This window comes from Phalangium opilio, unplaced genomic scaffold (genome assembly GCF_054372755.1).
Source record: "Phalangium opilio isolate 3A_F unplaced genomic scaffold, DU_Popi_V2 ptg000039l_1, whole genome shotgun sequence".
NCBI classification, from domain to species: Eukaryota; Metazoa; Arthropoda; class Arachnida; order Opiliones; family Phalangiidae; genus Phalangium; species Phalangium opilio.
In genome coordinates, this window is record NW_028324162.1 from 352,977 (window position 1) to 371,700 (window position 18,724).

General features: G+C 38.3%; 4 protein-coding genes across 4 annotated transcripts; all 4 read right to left on the bottom strand.

Moving 5' to 3' along the window:
- Positions 1-13,279: 13,279 nt before the first annotated feature.
- On the bottom strand, positions 13,280-14,299 carry LOC149680947 (uncharacterized). Its single transcript, XM_089834463.1, has one exon. It carries the CDS (start codon positions 14,297-14,299, stop codon positions 13,280-13,282), a length of 1,020 nt encoding a protein of 339 aa, XP_089690589.1.
- A 73-nt stretch (positions 14,300-14,372) lies between these two features.
- Positions 14,373-15,479, bottom strand: LOC149680948 (uncharacterized). The gene has a single exon (XM_089834464.1). It carries the CDS (start codon positions 15,477-15,479, stop codon positions 14,373-14,375), a length of 1,107 nt encoding a protein of 368 aa, XP_089690590.1.
- A 35-nt stretch (positions 15,480-15,514) lies between these two features.
- LOC149680949 (uncharacterized) lies at positions 15,515-16,813 on the bottom strand. Its single transcript, XM_089834465.1, has 2 exons — positions 16,199-16,813; positions 15,515-16,081 (listed from the first exon to the last, which is right to left on the bottom strand). The coding sequence occupies exons 1-2, from the start codon at positions 16,811-16,813 to the stop codon at positions 15,515-15,517; spliced, it is 1,182 nt and encodes a 393-aa protein (XP_089690591.1).
- Positions 16,814-17,008: 195 nt separating this feature from the next.
- On the bottom strand, positions 17,009-18,283 carry LOC149680950 (uncharacterized). The gene has a single exon (XM_089834466.1). The coding sequence runs from the start codon at positions 18,281-18,283 to the stop codon at positions 17,009-17,011; it is 1,275 nt and encodes a 424-aa protein (XP_089690592.1).
- Positions 18,284-18,724: the final 441 nt, after the last annotated feature.

Below are 18,724 nucleotides of genomic sequence, written 5' to 3' on the forward strand. Positions count from 1 at the left end.
ACGAGGTACTTTCGGTAACTCCTCTCTCTTCTTCATAACTCGCTTACCAAAAAGGCAAATCCACTGAGACGGCCCTTCATGGCCTTACGAATTGCCTGGATAGGGCATTCGAGTTTAAGGAATTTTAAGTGGCCATTTTCCTCGATATCGAGGGGGCCTTTGATAAGGTCTCTAGCTCGGTTATTACTGAAGCTGTTAAGAGATTTGGCATCAGCGACACTCTTGGCCGCTGGATCAAGTCCATGCTTACCGACCGCAAGGTGTCGGCGTCCCTCCTTGGGGACTCTCTAGGGGTGACTACCAGCAGGGGCTGCCCTCAGGGTGGAGTGCTCTCCCCCCTGTTTTGGTGCCTGGTGGTGGACGAACTCTTGGAGGGGCTCGGGGGTGCTGGGGGCTGTAGCTGCTTCGGGTATGCGGACGATGTAGCGATAGTCTTTAACGGGAAGTTCCCGGATACTGTTACCGCACTCATAAGATCTGCTCTCTCTAGCGTGGAGCAATGGTGTCAGGCGGTTAACCTCACTGTTAATCCTGATAAAACTGTCCTTGTTCCTTTAACGAGGAAGAATACTAAGGATCTGTTCAATAATATCTCTTTCTTTGGCCAAGTCCTCCGAGGTGAAATACCTAGGGATGACCTTTGATTGCAGACTCACATGGAAGCCGTATCTTGATAGGTTCATCAAGAAGGCCAAGATGCTTTTCTGGAGGACCAGGAGCTCTGTCTTCCAGACTTGGGGCCTCAACCCCAAGGCTGTACACTGGCTCTATACTGGGATCATCAGACCCATACTATCCTACGGGGCACTTGTCTGGTGGACAAGGGTCCGGCTCGAGACGGTGCAGGCTGCCCTGTGCAAGCTTCAAAGGCTTGCCTGCATTGAAGTTACGAGGGCCATGAGATAGACCCCAACTGCTTCCCTGGAGGTGCTCCTTGACATGCATCCTCTTCATTTCTTCATTGAGGAGGAGGCTGTCATGGGGCCTACAGGCTCAACATTAATGGCTGTTGGGTTCCAATACTCTGGGATTACAGCCATACGAAGCTCTTTCGGGAGAACGCCGCACTTGAGCCGTCGTTAACGATGTGCTCTGACAAAACCGTTACCAGTTTTGATTTCACTAAGCCATTCAGCATCCACTTCCCCAGTCGAGCAGAGTGGACTAACCTACTGCCTCTTGGCACTGGGGTGAAACTATTTGGTTCACCGATGGTTCCAAGACTGATTCCGGCGCTGGCGCCGGCTATTACTGCCAAACCACAAGGGTCGGCTTTTCTGCTTGCCTGGGCACCTTTGCTAGTGTGTTCCAGGCGGAAATTGCCGCGATCTGTTATTGCGCAGATTACTGCATTAACAAAGGGTATACCGGACGGACTGTGGGAATTTATTCTGACAGTCAAGCCGCCCTGAACGCGCTGAACCAGTGTCAGATTACTTCACAACTGGTGCGCAGCTGCCTTGATCTGCGAGCGCGGCTGGCGTCCTGCAACAGGGTTCTGTTGTACTGGGTGCCAGGGCATAGCGGATAATATGGCAATGAGCAAGCCGATAGTTTTGCGAAAAGGGGCGCGGAGGCCAAGCTCTTGGGGCCGGAGCCGGCCGTCCCCATCCCCTACGGGCACGTCAAACGGAGTCTGCAAGACAGGTTGACTGTCATACAAAACCAGCTCTGGCATAACATGGAGGGCCAGAGACAGACAAAACAGTTAGTCAATGGTCCCTGCAGGTCTCGTGCTAGAGACCTAATTTCGCTCAGCAGATGGGATATTAGGTTGGCCACCGGTCTTCTGACCGGGCACTGTCGGCTTAATAGGCACCTCCATCTGATGGGTTTTGCCGACGACCCTCTTTGTAGGTCGTGTCAGGAGAAGGAAGAAACATCCGCTCACGTACTTTGCGAGTGCGACTGCTTCGCATCGCTTAGACTAGAATATTTTCATTCACATGCATTGGAACCCTCGAGGGTCTCCTCTATTACGGTGGAGCGAATTCTTCGCTACGCTGCAGCTACGGGCCTATTCAAGGCCTGAATATGAGGATGCACAATATGCCTTTGGCATCGGTGCTAGGGCGCGTGCCCTCCTCAACAACAACAATAATAATAATCTCCCCGTAGAAGGCACAGAAAAACGTACTTTCCGCTGGATATCATAATACATCACGCTCTTGTATTGTTGGATTATTACAGAAAACGCATCTCATCTCTGTTAATCTCATCCTTTTTTCTAGAGATTTCCAATGAATTTTATCTCGGTTTTCTAGTGGAAGATTGAAAATGTTGCTTTCAACAATATTTTCCGAATTTTGCTCAACTTGACATTTCGGGCATTTGGTAACGTTTCGCGACTTTGACCAAAAATATCTTTTAGAGCCTAAAGCCTGGTTCCCACTTGGCGAAAACAGGACGAAAATTGAGCGCGAAATGATCAACGCGATAAAATTGAGCGAATTTTTCATATTCGCCGACAAAAAATCACTTTCGCGAAACGGAGCGACTGACTTGTTCTATTTTTCTAGTCAAGGCGAAAAAGGAAAAAAAATTCGTCCTTGAAACAACCAATCAAAACCTAGATCCCTCCCTGTCCTCTCTCTTGAACTCTTGTGGTGTCGTCTGCTCGATCGTTTCGGGTTTTGTTTTAGGCCTAATTCTCGCTGTCTCGGTTTGTTCTACCTTTAAGGTTTAACAGTTTGCTCAATCGAACCCTCGGAGAGTAATTTACAATTTATATAATAAAAATGGAGTCGCAACCGCGGAAGATAAAAAGCACAGAGAAAAAATTTCCCTAAATACTGAATTATTTGTGGAAGAGGTTAGGAAAACTCCGTATTTTTATGACCCTATCGAGTCTGATTATAAGGATATAAGAAAGAAGGACAATCGCTGGGACGTCATCGCAGAAAAATTCAATATAGCAAGTAAGATCTGAGAGTTTAATTAAATTCGTTTCTGATTTCAACCTGTTTGTTTATATAATCATTTTAATGCATGGTGGTTGACAATCGCTCAATTCATGTCAATGCTTTGCGTGGTGTAATAATATGTAAACACAAATTTCCATAGGAGTAGTAGCCAAGAAAAAATGGAAAGGTTTGAGATATACTTACATGAAACTAAAACGGGAAAAAGAGATTAGTACTAGGTGTGGAGCTGGTACTATTGAGATAAAAAATCCCTAATGGAGAATGTACAGCATTTTAGAGAGTGTTTTGTGCGAGTCTTTGCAGCGTAAAGAGTAAGTTGTATTTTGGATTATAATCTCAATAATTAATTTAAAGCAAACATTTTTTATATAGTTCATCATCAAACTGTGATTTGGAATTAATAAGGGACAATATTTCCACTGAACAAAAAGCTAATAAAGCAGCTTACAAAGAAAAAAGCCAATTAGCTAACCAATTATTGAATCAAATGAAAAATGTCTGTGACTATAGTGATCTCAGCAAAAATGAGGATTACCTGGAAAATATTAGCGCCGTTATGTCTGCAGATACTTTGGGGTTTGAGTTTTTTCACAATCTTTGTGCAGTCTGTCCTTTCCTACTATGGAGAGTTAATTATGCGCTTCTGTATGGTACTTCATTATCGCATACGTTTCTAATTATGTTTTTCCTTTAGGGTTACTATTGATATAGATTCAAACGTATCAGTAAATAACGCAAATGAAAATAGAAATGAGAACACAACACCTGATTATCACCAACGAAGAAACGAAACTTGCTTATCTGAAAGTGAGAAGCGCAAGATATATGATGCCCCTAAAAGTTCCACCAACAAGCGCAAGATAGCTTCGGAAATGAGTTCACTCATTTAAATTGCAAAGGAGAACATAGAGAATTTGCTCCAGTTTCACAGCCTGTGTGTTCAAAAGATGAAATAACCTTATATTTCTCCAGTCTGGCTGAAAGATTTCGACGTTTACCAACGAAAAAACAAAGGACTCTTCCAATGAAAGTGGAAACTATATTTTTTGAAGAAGAAGCGGAAGAAGAGTGACATTCATCTTAAAGAAACTATGTAGCCAAGCGATAATATTTATTTATTTTAAACATAATAACAATAAAAACAAATAGAGCTGAGCTCCTTATAAATTGTTTTTGTTTTTATGCGTTGTACATAAATTTATTAAAATTCTTACGAAAATTCTTGTGGATCTCATTTCTGGTAACTTTAGATAGCCCCTCGTCGAACGTAGGCATCTTGCCAAGGAACTTTACTATCTTGTACGAGGTATTCTGCTAATAGGTCTCGTATTTGGCCGGCAGTTTTCTTGTACCTGTTTGGTCCAGGTTGACGAACATTATTATGCAAGACATCACCAGCAACTATATCTCTCCACATCCCATTTATCACATTTCCATCCGCATCCTCAGTGTCAGCAAATCCAGGAGGCGCGTACATTCGATGATGTGTGGGCTTGCCAAAATCATCAGACAACATGAAATTATGCAAGACAACGCAAGCCTTTATGATCTCATCAATATTTTTTGGGCTACCTTTAATAGGGGTTTTGAATATTCTCCATCTGGCTACCATTATTCCAAAGGTGTTCTCTATAACACGACGAGCCCGGCATATTCTGAAATTGTACAATTTCTTCGCGTAGTTCAAATATTTTCCTGGATATGGGCGCATAAGGTTTTCCATAAGAGGGAAAGCTTCATCTCCAACAAAAAAATAAGGTAGTACAAGATCCGAATTGGGCATTACGCTTTCTTTTCGTAGATTTAGTTTCTTATTGCGTAGCGTAATTCCGAAATTAGAAAGGAAAAATACCCCCCCATCACTCTGCCTTCCGAAATTGCCGATATCAACCATTTTGAACCGATAATGGGAGTCGCATAAGCCCATGAGAATTATGCTGAATGTGCCCTTGTAATTGAAAAATTTCGAGCCAGTTTTAGCTGGACATTCGATTTGTACTTGTTTTCTATCTATTGCTCCCAGGCAATGTCGTAAATCCCATCTATTTTCAAAACCAGATGCTATCTCGAGCCACTCATTAATTGACTTAGGCAAATGTAATTATGTAGGAGAAAGAACCTCCCACATTCCTTGACAGGTTTCTTTTATAATTTTGCATAACGTAGATCTTCCTAGCCGAAAACCAAAGGAGAAGCTAACTTGCGTATCACCGCTAGCTAGAAACCTAATGACAGAATTACGTGTATAACTTACAGCTTAGCTAAAATTTACAATTACCCACAACTACCGTAGGGTGAGAGCCAGTCTTTCATTAGCAGAAACAGCTTCTCGGAACCTAGTATTCTTTTTTCTGTCTTTGGCTTTATCAAGCTTAATATAGTATCGAACTGCTCAGGTGACATCCTAAAAAATGTATTCAAAAATAAAACTTTATAGAATCCGAATTGAAGTTCTGATAATTCATTATTTCTTACCTGAAGAAGCTTTCACGGTGAACTTCTCTCATTTCCCGAATGAGATTTTTGAAATAACCTTGCTCAGGCCTTTTTTGAAATATGTCCCTAACCCAAAAGCATCTAACTTTCGAAGCGATGAATTTGTTATAAACAGTGTAAAATAACATAACGTTAATAAGCGTTAAATTCAACCTTCCAGCATTTTCATAATTTATGTTTTCCATTTTAAGCCGTACGAAAAGAATAATAGGCTTAACGTTAGCCTAAAATAAATCTCGCGCGCGCGATCTATCGATTCAAAATTCCCGGCAAATGGGAACGGAGGCTCCGGCGAATAAATTATCGCCAAGAAATTTCGCCCAGCGATAAATTATTTCGCGTTCTTTTATTTGCCAATTGGGATCCAGGCTTATTGCGGTTCTCTTTCACGACACCGCCGCCGCCGCCGCCGCCAACAACAGGCGAGGTCAAACTATGACCCACGATGTGGCTAAAAATACCTCCGACCTCATTAAATTGGATTTAAAAAGGTGCGTTTTAAATAAACATTGCTCATTAATATTATCAGGGATAAATGTAATTTTACAAGCAGGAATGGAGAACGGTTAGTATTTACTTCAGTGCGACTCATAGAGCCTTTCTCCCTCCAAAACGTAACAAAAATATTAAATTATCTTATTGTCTCACTTAAACTAAGTTATGATGACGTTGCTAACGGGTACGACGAAAAATACATAGTTTCCTTTTTACCTCTGTCGTTATGACCCTCCCGCCTTTGGGCTATGAGTCGGAATAACTGAAGTAAGGGTTAACCGTTCTCCATTCCCGTTTCTAAAATGACACGGATTCCTGTTTATGGTAATTTATTTTGTTCGCGTGTATATAGATATAGTATATTAAGGCAAGTCGAATTGTGCTCCCTGTTTTTAATTAGTTTATGCGCTTTAAAGAGAGGGTGAACTAATAGGAAATTGAGGGATAGGATCATTTCTTTTGTCTCTGGCAGTGCTAGTACACTATAAAAGAAAGGCATATTCAAAGACATCTCCTCCCTTCACATCCATCCAGGGTTATTAATTAGAGAAGTTACGAGGGTCCCCGTCGCTCCTTCAAATCTCGTACACCCACCTAGGCAAATTCAAATCATACAAATGACGTATGTAATCACTTCAAAAATCAAGCCAACCACGAAAATCGCTATGAAATCAATCAAATCCCTGCACAAATTCCCGCGCGCAACTCAGTGTGAAATCACTAGTAAATCATTCAAATCACTATAAAAATCACTGAGGATCGATTAAAATCAATGTAATCATTAAAATTGTCACTCGAATTCCTACCAGATCATTCGAAACACTCCCAAATCAGGGATTGACTAATCTGCTGAACGTCTGAACTGCTGAAAAAAGGAGAATTCCGAATATCAAATCCTCCCATCGTACCAAACCCTAAACACACTGAACCTTTTCGACTATTTTACCGAAATGCCGAATTCAGAACCGTGAACATTAGAAACCGCGACGGATAAATAAATACCGCGACGGAATATAAATACGGTGACGGAAAAATAAATACCGGGACGGAAAATAAATACCGCGACGGGAAAAACCTGAATTGAATACTAGTCATTTTTAAAAATAATTAATTTCGTCTAATTAATGACGTTATTAATTGAGAAATTAAATTGAGATTAAAGTTAACGAGGCGTAATTATAAACCTTAAGTGTTAAATATTGTTAAGTGATATTTGCAGCGGCCAGCCTAGGGCTCTATTTTATATCGACGATATATTAACGTATAGTAATGGCACCTGAATTAAAACCAGGCTGGAAAATAATACGTGTTGCCGTGGCTATATCGTTGTTAATACAAAATTTCAATATTTTTAGACGAAAATGTAATTGTGGCGTTAATAATGTAACTAGAGACTTTATATATATTTATACGTTGTTGGTGAATTATTTTCTATACACGTGATTATAGCTTTTAGCAGCGAGATTGTCACGTGACGTCACGTTTTGTAAAACCCCCGTCTGTTATAGCACATAGCTCACTCGATCACGCGCTCGCAGCTCGCGTGATCGAAAGTGCTGTGGTGGTAATAGCAGTTAACTTCTACCTAGAGCCATATTAAGGAAGCGTTTATCTAGAGTTCAGCAAAATACAATATCAGTCAAAATTAACGATATCAGCGAGGACAGAACACTATATCAGTCGACCTTAAAGGGATTCTGAAGTGAAAAATGATCAAGGTCGTAAGATTTCTTTTTAAAATTAATTTATTATCATGGTTTTCCAATTGATTTTGGAGCCTCCAATTTTTTTCAAGGGACACTTTAACGAACAATAGCCAGCCCGTTGTAATGTCCCTTTAATCGCACAGTTTTTCATAACTCATTTCCTTGCAATTTCCGCAAATAAAACATTTTTTATTTTCTCGTTGATTAATAAATTATAAAAGGCCGAAACTTAGGCTTGTGTCTCATTGGACCGGACCCTCCAGGTTGGACCGAATACAGCCAAAATGTCACGTTTTTCAATGCTATTTAACGACATATTTATTTGCAACTCAGTCTTTACAAACGGAATCGAAAAATTATGCATCTATTACTTTTTATATTGAACAAAAAATTCTTTTGAATTCTTACACTTTTCTGTATCGATAGTGATATCGGATGAGGGACAAATCGCAAGTTTAATAGCGAGCCTCCCTGTATTGTAGCGTAGGCGAACATGTACTGTTGCAAATTGAATCCTCGTTTAGGCCAAAAATATTTCACTCTACTTCGTTCCTATAGCAGCGAAATGGCAACGGTAGAAATTCAATAGAGTCAAAGTCCCATTTCTAGCGTTTCCTTTCCCCCACGATTACACTGACATAGACCTAATGTAAATTAACAAGCTAAAAAAACCATACATTTAAACATCTGCCTGTTTTTCAATGTATTATGGCTTGAATTTTCTCTTCTTAATTTTAAATCATCGCAATTTTCTTTTTTAGTTTAAAGTTTAAAATCTTTTAATTTTTTCGTATGTTAGGCATACTGTTGTGCACATATTATTTAATGTTAAAAGACTTTCATCGCGATAATACGCAATAAAATTTAGTTAATGTTTTATATCTATGGACATTGATCACGGCTCAGTGAAATAATTATCATTCTCGTAGTCGAGTCACCAAAAAGTTGCCTTGAAAATTTAAATATGTTGTGGTTTTAACCAAGGTGTTTCGATTATTTAGTATTTATTAAACTTTTTTGAACAGTAATGAGTGATAATATTATGAAACTTTTAAGTTGTGAGAGGTGTACGTATTTTAGCCAAAAATACTCGTTGCTGTTGAATCATATTCTACTGAAACATAAGAATGAATCAAATTTTCAGATAAAGTGTGGTGTAGTTCGTGTGGTCGAGTTCACATAAATTATTGTACTTTCGCCGACATCTAAGGAAAAAATACCCAACAGCTTTACAGGAAAACAACGGCCCTGACACGGAAGATCTTTCTGACGATAATCAAAACTATACAGATGATAATAGCGGAAATTATGAGTTTAACAGTTTTATGGATCAAGATCTGGAAAATAAGGATAATGCGTCTGATCCATTAAATTTTAAAAATTCTATTTGGTTAATTTTACTTAAATACAGTGAGCAGCACAGGTTAGCTTATTCTGTTATTCAAGATTTATTAAATGACTTAATTAGTTTGTATTAACAGCTCAAGCTAAAAAGGTTTTCAACAAAGATGATAATCTAGATAAAAGTGACCAGAGGGAAATAGTTTACAGTGACATCGAGACTTTGAGTGCTGCGTTTGATTTTCTAAATTACATTCACAAAATTAAGAGGATATGCATATTGGAGATGGGAATGGTAGAACCAATTCAAGTAAAATTTGCTCAATCCGCTGGAATGGATGAAAACAACATTTCCGTTACGTACTATTGTTACGTACCATCGCGAATATCTTCAAGCAAAGCGATTAATTTCGTTATCATGAAAAGGTCAAAAAGGGAATTAGATATACAAGTTGTTTCTCATTTTCTAAACAGTTCATTTTGTATGAAATTTGATCAAACTATCTGCTAAAACCATACATTTCCAAATATATTGGGATGAGTTTGAGATCGTCAATCCATTAGGCTCAAAACGAAGAGTGCACAAAACATTAGGATGCTATTTTTCCATTTTAAACCGAAAATACAAGTATCGGTCAAAATTAGAAGATATACACTTAATTTCCCCAGCAAATTCTAATGATGTCGAAAATTACGGGTGGTCCGAAATTCTCAAACCTCCTGGAAATTTTGGCGAGTCACTGGGGACTACGTATCAATTATTAGTGGTGATAACCTTGATCAGCATAAAATTGGTGGTTTTGTGCCGTATTTCTCCTCTGGTAGGATATGCAGGTTTTGCATGACAGATTATTCAGAAATAGGAGTAAGAAAATGGGAAAAAGACACGGTTTTGAGGTCTTTGGATTGATCATTGTCGTTTATCGAAAATATTCCAAACGAATTGACTCTGTACGGTGTTAAAACCCCTTAACGAATATGTCCTACTTTGATTTAACTCAACAGTTAGTACCTGATATCATGCATGATTTACTTGGTGTTATTCCGTTTTTATTGAAACAACTTTTATGTCGTTTAGTATCAGAAATAAAGTAACTCTCAAGGAAATTAATAAAATAATAGATTAATTTCCTTATGAAAAATATGAGATAAACAAATCTAAAACTCAAACTAAAAATGCAATTACTGGGAAGAGTAGCTTAAAAAGTTCGGCAAGCGAGATTTTTGGTCTTTTCTGACTTTTTCCATTAATGCTGCACGACTTCGTTAACGTATGCACAGAAGATTGGAAAGTTTACTTGAAATTACGTGATATTTGCGAAATTTTATTTGCTGAAAAAATTCCCTTGCAACAAATAGACGAATTAGAAATAATGATTCCCGATTTTCTCGAAATAATTGTGGAAAGATATGGTGCAGAAAGTTTAACACCAAAATGTCACTATTTGATTCACTACCCTAATTTTATCAGACAATTTGCACAGTTAAAAATAATGGTGCTCAAAGGGTTTATATAGGGTTTATGATTTTCTCAGCAACCACTAAGGGTTTTACAGCACCAACTAAATGGTTTAAAGGGGTCGCCTTCAAAAACAGCAAACTATTACTAGTTTAAAACAACTTTGATAAACCGTTTCTGGTTTTTGAAAAGAAATGCCAGGGATCTTTGAAAAAATGGTTTCAATGTAGTCCCTTTTAAGATAACTCCTTGATGGTTTAAAAAATGGTAATGCTAAAAACAGCAAGGTTTGCATAGGTTGAACAAACAGCGTAAACCTCTGAGTTAAAAAAGAAGCAAGAGGGTCTTCTTTCGATTTTAAAAAAACATATAATACGTATGTGCTGAATACAAACCCTTTTACTTCTGAAAAAAGAACCTTGAAAGATGGTAATGCTGGAATTTCAAAAACCTATGAGTTCCCGAAACTTTTAACAATTTAGCTATCCCATTAAAAATACTAATAATAAATTCATAAGAAAATAATATATGGCACCCTATAATTATGAAACGTAGAATATTTTCATACTACAACATTTGCTTTCAGATTTAGCTCGCTTACACTTTTGCACCCTGTGGTAGGAGTTTTGGTACTACAATAGGTGGGCACAAAACCAGCACCGCCGCCTAAGGGGTTCGCGAAAAGCACGATGCGCCGGAAAATATGGATGAAAATGCTGTTAAGAGTTTCATACTTACAGGGAGCTATGAGCTATTTTCTTATGATAAACTAAAATAGACTACTCCAAGTCGAGACGAAATTAAGAGGTTTTTCTCATAATCAAATAAATATAATTGATAATTATTATATTAATCGTAATTAACTTACCTTAATATTAGTTAAATAGTTTCAAGAAACTTTATTCCTAAAATCATTTAAAACATTGCTATTGTTGACGTTTGAATACAAGTGTATGCCTCTTTAACAATTTTTGGAAATTTGGGGTATATAAGGCGCTTTGATTCACATTATATCATAAATTATAAGAAAAATTGTTACTGCGTGCATCTTTGGTGAAATGATGGGAATAGAAGCCAAAAATTGCTTTCTGTGAACGCGTTTGCTCCAATTTTTTATGTGCGAACGCGCTGACAGGCAGGTCCGATGTAATACCTCTCCGTACCGTCATCTTCACTCGGAGAGGTAAAAAATCCAGAAACCCATTTTAAATTTAATATTAAAATTCAAGGTCTTAGTATTCAAAATTAGGTTATATGCGAAAGATGCCCATATGCAGCTTCTGGTTTATGCCAGCACAATTTTAGCCAAAAGATGACGCAATTTTTTTAAATACAAGTTTTATTGTGTGATTGACTTAAAATACCGAGGAGATTGTAACTCAGTGCTTCCTTCAAAGCTTTATGCAATTGCGCTGTCATTTACATCATTGGAATTCGTAATCTTTATATACTACCGATTTGCGTATGGCGAAACAACCGGCGTATGCTTCATTTCAAACGTCAATATTAGTCCAGTCTCTCAAGAGTGTTTAATTGTTCTTTCTCAAAACGATGTAATGCGCAATAAGATGAAATATTAACGACGAAAATATATAATATTAATTACCTTTACTTTGATATTTTAAGATACTCTTATTTCTTAGCTCAATTTTTATACAGAAGGAGTAATAAAGTCGTCTATCTGTGTGTCTGTAAGCGTCCGTTGTGACATTAGTGCACCACTTTAGCAGTTTCCCTTGTGTTGGTGTGTGAAGAAATACAACAAAATTATAATTACCTTTTTTTTTACAATATAAAACGAAAATTTTTTGGAAATGCGATGCCTTTACTAGCTTTGTAGCACTAATGCTCCGTTTCATTACGATATTTCAAGAACATCTTTTGATATTAATATTTGAAATGGGTGTTTACATTTTAGTTAAACTATACTACATTTATGTATATGCAAACCACTAGTTTTTGCAGTTCAAAGTAAGTAAGAAAGTATTATTGAATGGCGTGTGAAACGATTCGAAATAGTTTCAGACTAAACTTAACTGAGGTTGGCGACTTAAAATTAACAACACTAAACGTCGATATAAACTTAATGAAAAAACAACTTTATTTGAAGCGAAAAACACGTCCTTTCGGGTTTACAAAAAGTTTACAACTACCCTCTCTATAGAAAGGGTACAGTATCTTAAAAATAGGAGGCCTCTCTCGTACCAAGAACGCGTGAATCACCAAATTTTCCACTAGTGTCCATGCTGCTCACAATAGGTGTTTTTATCTAGGTAGATAAGGGTAGGCAAAAGGCCGCTTATCAACTTATCAAGGCGAACCATCTTCTTTAACGTTTTTGGTACGAAAGGGGATTTTTCGCGACGATATTTTTCCTCGGGCTCTGTCATGAGCAAATAAAACTTAGAACGGTTAACTATATAAAAAAATCATGTTTTCGTTACACTCCCCCCAAATGAGGGTTCTTTGAATCCTTATTTTTACAATCAATTTTTTTTTAAACTTAATGACAAAAAGAAAAAACTACTTTTAAACTTCTAATGGGTACAAAAGTTGTACTGGACGCTTTATGATGAATGAACTTTTCTTAATTGAAACAGACCGACATATTCCATCTCGTCCTAGATGGAGTTCCAATACCTTTCCTAATTTCCAAAGATGTCTTGGCAACTTATCATCCTTTATTAAAATATGTCGTCTACTTTAATCTGAGCTGACCATTTGGTTCCATTTTTAATTATCTGAGCTGTTCTGAGCTCTAGCAGGTATTCTTTCCGCCACCTAACCCAAAATCTGTTTACTAACTCTTGACGGTGTTTCCATCTACTTGTTAGATCATGTCTTCTGTGTTCTAACTCCTACAATTTAAATTTCCGTGGGGGAAGAGCGTCAAGTCTCTTTCCAATAAGGAAATGGGATGGAGTAAGGGGTGAAGGCTCGTTATGGTCACTAGCGGTAAAGGTAATAGGGCGAGAATTAACTACTGATTCAACTTCTATCAAAACCGTTTCGAACTCTTCGTAAGACAATAGAGCTGTGCCTAAAACCTTCTTTAAACAGTCCTTCACTGCCCTTACCATCCTTTCCCATATTCCTCCCCACCATGGGGCATAATCTACAATAAATTTCCACTCAATTTTATTTTCTCCGAAATATTGTTTAGTTTCTGGTGTGAGGACCGAGTTCCAAAGTTTTGACAATTCCATTTCTGGTCTTTTAAATGTTTTTGAATTGTCCGACAAGAAAAGTCTACATACGCCTCGACGACCGACAAACCGTTTGAGAGCCAATATAAAATTTTCAGTGCTCAAATCCGAAACCAATTCGAGATGCACTGCCCGAGTTATTGCGCAAGTGAAAAGCGCGATGTAACTTTTAGTTTTCGATTGAATGAACTTTGCTTCCTTTTCGTCATAACATCTAACATAGACCGGACCTGCAAAGTCTACTCCTGTCGTTTCGAAAGCCGGACTCGCGTTGATACGTTCTGGAGGTAAAGGCGCGGTTTCGCGAACGAACGGACGCGATTTCATTCTCTTGCATGTTACACAACCGGCCAATTGTTTCTTCACGATCTGCCGTCCTCGCGAAATCCAGTACCTTCCTCTAAGACTCGAAAGAGTTGCGGTGACGCTCATGTGCATTACATTTTTGTGTTGCTTCTGGATTAGAAGGTAGGTATAATGATGTTCGGTTGGCAGGATAATTGGATGTCTTTCATCAAATGTCATGTTTGCGAAGCCAAGTCTACCTCCTATTCTACATAAACCGTCTTGGTCTAAGAAGGGCTTCAATTCTGACAGTAATGAACCTTGATGAATCTCCCGTTTTTCCTTAAGAGCCTTTATTTCTCTTAGAGAGGTTTCCTGTTGCGCCATTTTAATCCAATAAATTTCGCTTTGGTCGATTTCTTCTGTGCTTAATTCTCCTTTAATTTTCTTGGTTGGATTCTTACAGTTGAAAATAAACCTTCTTATCCAAGACTCTTAAGACTCTCGAATGACTACTGTAGTTCTCTAGTTTAAATACAGGTTCAATCCTTTTGGTTGACATTTCGCTCGCGTATAAGACAATGGAGGGTCTGTACTTAGGCCTTTTTTCTGCTTCAGCTTCATCTGATTTGATATATCTGGCAGGTTGAACAGGCCATTCTGATTCAGGCTTCTTTAAAAACTCTGGTCCTGTCCACCAGGTATCGTTCGCTTTAAGTCCATCTATTGTTAGGCCACGCGTGAGAAAGTCGGCTGGATTCTGTTTGGTAGGAACGTATTTCCATTGTACTGGTTCCGTTAGTTCCTGGATTTCGCAAACGCGGTTCTCTACGAAAGGCTTCCACTCTGTGGCGTTACTTTTGATCCAGGAAATGAATGATTGGTTGTCGCACCAAAAATGTAAAATGGGTTTCTCCTTTTCGAAATTAGATTTAATTGTTTTCATCAATCTGGATCCAATTATAGCTCCCATAAGCTCTAGTTTAGGAACTGCCAGTTTCTTCAAAGGCGAAACACGACTCTTAGACGCCACTAATAGTACTTTGGGAGTGCCATTTTCTTCTATTGATCGAATATAGACAACGGCTCCGAATGCCCTCTCGCTGGCATCAGTGAAGCAATGTAGCTGAAGTTTTCCAAAGTTAGAACCGTAATGTCTTGGAATTTCTAATTCAGACATGTGCTGCAATTCCAGGCACCATTTGTTCCAATTTTCAGTTAAATCTGGATCTATTTCTTGGTCCCAATCAGTGCCACGTTTCCATAATTCTTGGTAGACGCACTTGATTCTAACTGTGAATGGTGATATCAACCCAATTGGATCAAAAATACGTGAGGATGCTTGCAAAATAAATCGCTTCGTATTTCTTTTGTCTTTGATAAACGTTAGAAGGTTCGAGACATCAAAACAAAATACGTCCGCTTCTGGTTTCCAAGAGATACCCAATACTTTCATGAGGGTGCTTTCTGGTTTACTGGTAATTTCCTTTGATTCTTGATTACTTTGTTCTTCTGACAGTTGGTCTTTTAGCCATGTCGAGTTTGACTGGAATTTGCGTAAAGGCATTGCCGCGGTGCTTAAGATGCCTTTAGCTTCTTTAGCTAGATCCAGCGCTTTCTGTTCTTCTTGAGCTCCTCCCACGAGGTCATCAACATATAAAAATCTCTTAACAGTTCGTAGGCTTCCGGTAATTCTTCTTTGTACTTTTCGATATGAAATCGAATGGTTGCCGCGAGTAAATAAGGGCTTGACGTCAGTCCAAATGAAACTCGGGTCATTCTGAGTACTTCGAATTCAAGTTTATCCGGGTTTAATTCTCTGTTTTTAATCCATAAGAATCTCGTCACATCTCGATCGCTTTCGGACAGTCCCACTTGGAGAAACGCTTTTTCTATGTCCGCGGTGAAGGCGATTTTATTCTTTCTGAATTTGACGAGAAGACCTAATAGATCTACATTCAAAGCTGGTCCTGAGTGGAGACAGTCGTTAATTGACGGAAAGTTTGGAGAGTGAGAAGAGCCATCGAAAACCACTCTGAGCTTGGTTGTGCTTCTTTCTTCCTTGATGACTTCTCTGTGTGGAAGGTAAAATGTCTTGTTGGTTTCACCTTCGCCTTTTACTTTCTCAACGATTCCATTTTCTATGTACGTTTCTATGACGTCAGCATACTTGTCAAATAACTCAGGGTTTTGTCTAAACTTCCTTAATTGACCTTGAAATCATCTTTTAGCTTGAATGTAGTTGTTGTTCAAAGGTTTTCTCTCTTCTTTCCACGGAAGACATACACTGTAACGGTTTCCGTCATAGGTAATCTTTGAATCGAATTCTTTTTTAATGGTTTTTTGGCTCATTAACTCTTCGTCGCTTTTGTCAACAATTCCAAGTGAATCTAATTTCCAAAAGGCTTTCAAGTTATCCGAAATGAGTTCATCTTCGCTTGTTTCTTGATTGACTAGTGCTTTGAAGACGCAAATATTATAAGTGCTAGTTGAGGGCTTCTCTTCTTCGGAGTCTTCGTCTCTACCATGGATAGTCCATCCAAGAATAGTGTCATGCGCCATGAGTGATGTACCAATTCTTTCTGTTTTACCACTTGAAACCTTCCAATAATAATCGGCTCCCAGTAACATGGTTATTTCTTCTGAGCTGGAGAGTGATTCTGGAGGTGGCGTGTCTGCTAAATTCCACCTCTTTTCTTTGGATAGTTTTATCAAATCCTTTCTTGGAACTCCTGGTATATTTCCACTTAGCTTAGGAGAGACCATGGCTTCTATAGTTATGCTCTGAGAATCGAAGAGACTTCCTAGGGTTAGTTGTACTCTCTCACGTTCTATTTTCTTATTCTTCCCTTCAAATACGGTTAGGTTCAAGGATTCTTTGCCGACGACTGGTAAATTCATCTTCTGGCATTATTCGGACGAAACATAGGTACAGTGACTCCCGTCATCTAACAAGCATCGTACTTTCACTTCTTTTCCGTCATGACATATTTTAGCCCAAGCAGTAAGGAGATAAATCGGTGGTGAAACACTGTCCTTCTTAGAGGTGATAGTGGACATACTTGATGTTTCACTTCCTTGACCTTCATTCGTCTCTTAACCTTGATTAACCTCTGGATATTTTTCTTCGCACACCATGTGTGAGTGACATCTATTGCAAAATTTACATGAAACTTCTCTTTTCCTCTTACAAAATCTAGCCATGTGTCTTCCTTGGGCGCATATAAAGCAGAGGAACTTTTTCTTGAAAATTTCCTTTCTTTCTTTCGCGGTTAGTGCGGTACAGTCTTCCATCCTGTGTGAACCTTTACAAAAACCACATGGGCTTTCTTGGGCTACTGTTGCCTTGAAGGAAGATGTTGACGCAATCTTCGGTTTATTGAAGGTAGAGCTTCTATTGAAGGCGTTTTCTGGTTTTCTCTCAACGGAGATGACGCTTTTCTTCAAATTACACGCTTGCTCTCTACTTTCAATGTCTTCTTTTAGGAAATCTATCAACTTATATATCGATAACGCGTCTGCTCTTTTGTTCTTCTGGGTAAAACTGAGGACTATATCTTCTGGCAACAATTCAGTGATTATAGGTATTAAAATACCACCGTATTTCGTTTTAACATTTAGTGCTTCAAGACCCATTACGCTAATGTTCAGGCTGTCGAAGAAACTTCTTAAACTTTTTATATCTGAAGATTTTCTGACGGCTTCTAGTTTTCTGATTTTTTCAACGTGAGCCTTTTCTACTAGATCATCTCTTCCAAATCTATCTTGAAGAGTGATAATTGCGTTAGCATAGGTCATGGAAATTGCGCTAATGCTAGTTAAAGCTGTGCCGCCTAGGTAACTCTTCAGATAAACAAGTTTTCCAGAATCGGGTAACGAAGAATTGTGGATAGTTGTTTCAAACGACGTCCAAAATTCTTGCCATTTACTGATATCTCCGTAATATTTTTCGATGACAATTCGCGGTAATTTCGTGGTTGCAAGTTGCGCGCTATTAAATGATAAAGGAGATGGGTTTGGGCTTACTATTTGCGTGGTATTCGATGCTCCTGACCGTTGGTTTGCTGATTGTAGATCATGTTGAACGTCCAGGCATTTTGCTTTTAAATCTATTATTTTACTTTGAATCAGTTCACAGTCATGTAAGTCCTTTTCTAACTCAGGTTCCGTGTTAAAGCCTTCTTGCACCTTTTCATTTAAGTCACTTATATTAGATTCGATTTTTTCTAATTGTAGAATGTACTTTGTTAAAATGGCGTTGGTTACACTTAGAGACGTTGCTCCTAACACTTGAGATATTTCATTGTCCAATCGCGTTAAAGTTCCTCTCGCGTATCCTCTTTTGCTAATGTTTCTTTTGTGTGGATCCATAATTAAAACGATCTGCTTCTCGATTTAAAACCTCGCTAATATCCTTTGAAAGTTCAAGAAATTCGCGTACTCGGAACAGGTTTCTTTGAACGGTCTCACGGTTTTAAAAGTCTCGTTGAAATTAACTTTAACTTCTTGGAAAGTTCACGAAATTCTATTATCCATACAGGTTTCGTTGAAAATTCACATACTTTTTAACGGCTATAAACTTCTCGCAAGTCTCGACTTCAGTTTTTCTCACTTTTTCTAATTACTAAATAAGTGTTTAGTTATAATTTCTAAATTTTAATCAATCCCGGATTTTTTCGGCACCATGAAACGATTCGAAATAGTTTCAGACTAAACTTAACTTACGTTGGCGAATTAAAATTAACAACACTAAACGTCGATATAAACTTAATGAAAAAAACAACTTTATTTGAAGCGAAAAACACGTCCTTT

Excerpts from the sequence above, each read along its gene's own strand:
- LOC149680950 (XM_089834466.1), bottom strand. The coding sequence starts at position 18,283 with ATGGATCCACACAAAAGAAACATTAGCAAAAGAGGATACGCGAGAGGA.
- LOC149680948 (XM_089834464.1), bottom strand. The coding sequence starts at position 15,479 with ATGCCTTTACGCAAATTCCAGTCAAACTCGACATGGCTAAAAGACCAA.
- LOC149680949 (XM_089834465.1), bottom strand. The coding sequence starts at position 16,813 with ATGAATTTACCAGTCGTCGGCAAAGAATCCTTGAACCTAACCGTATTT. Across the intron at positions 16,082-16,198 it reads ATGACGGAAACCGTTACAGT|TATGCTGACGTCATAGAAAC; the intron begins GTATGTCTTCCG and ends TTATTTGACAAG.
- LOC149680947 (XM_089834463.1), bottom strand. The coding sequence starts at position 14,299 with ATGGCGCAACAGGAAACCTCTCTAAGAGAAATAAAGGCTCTTAAGGAA.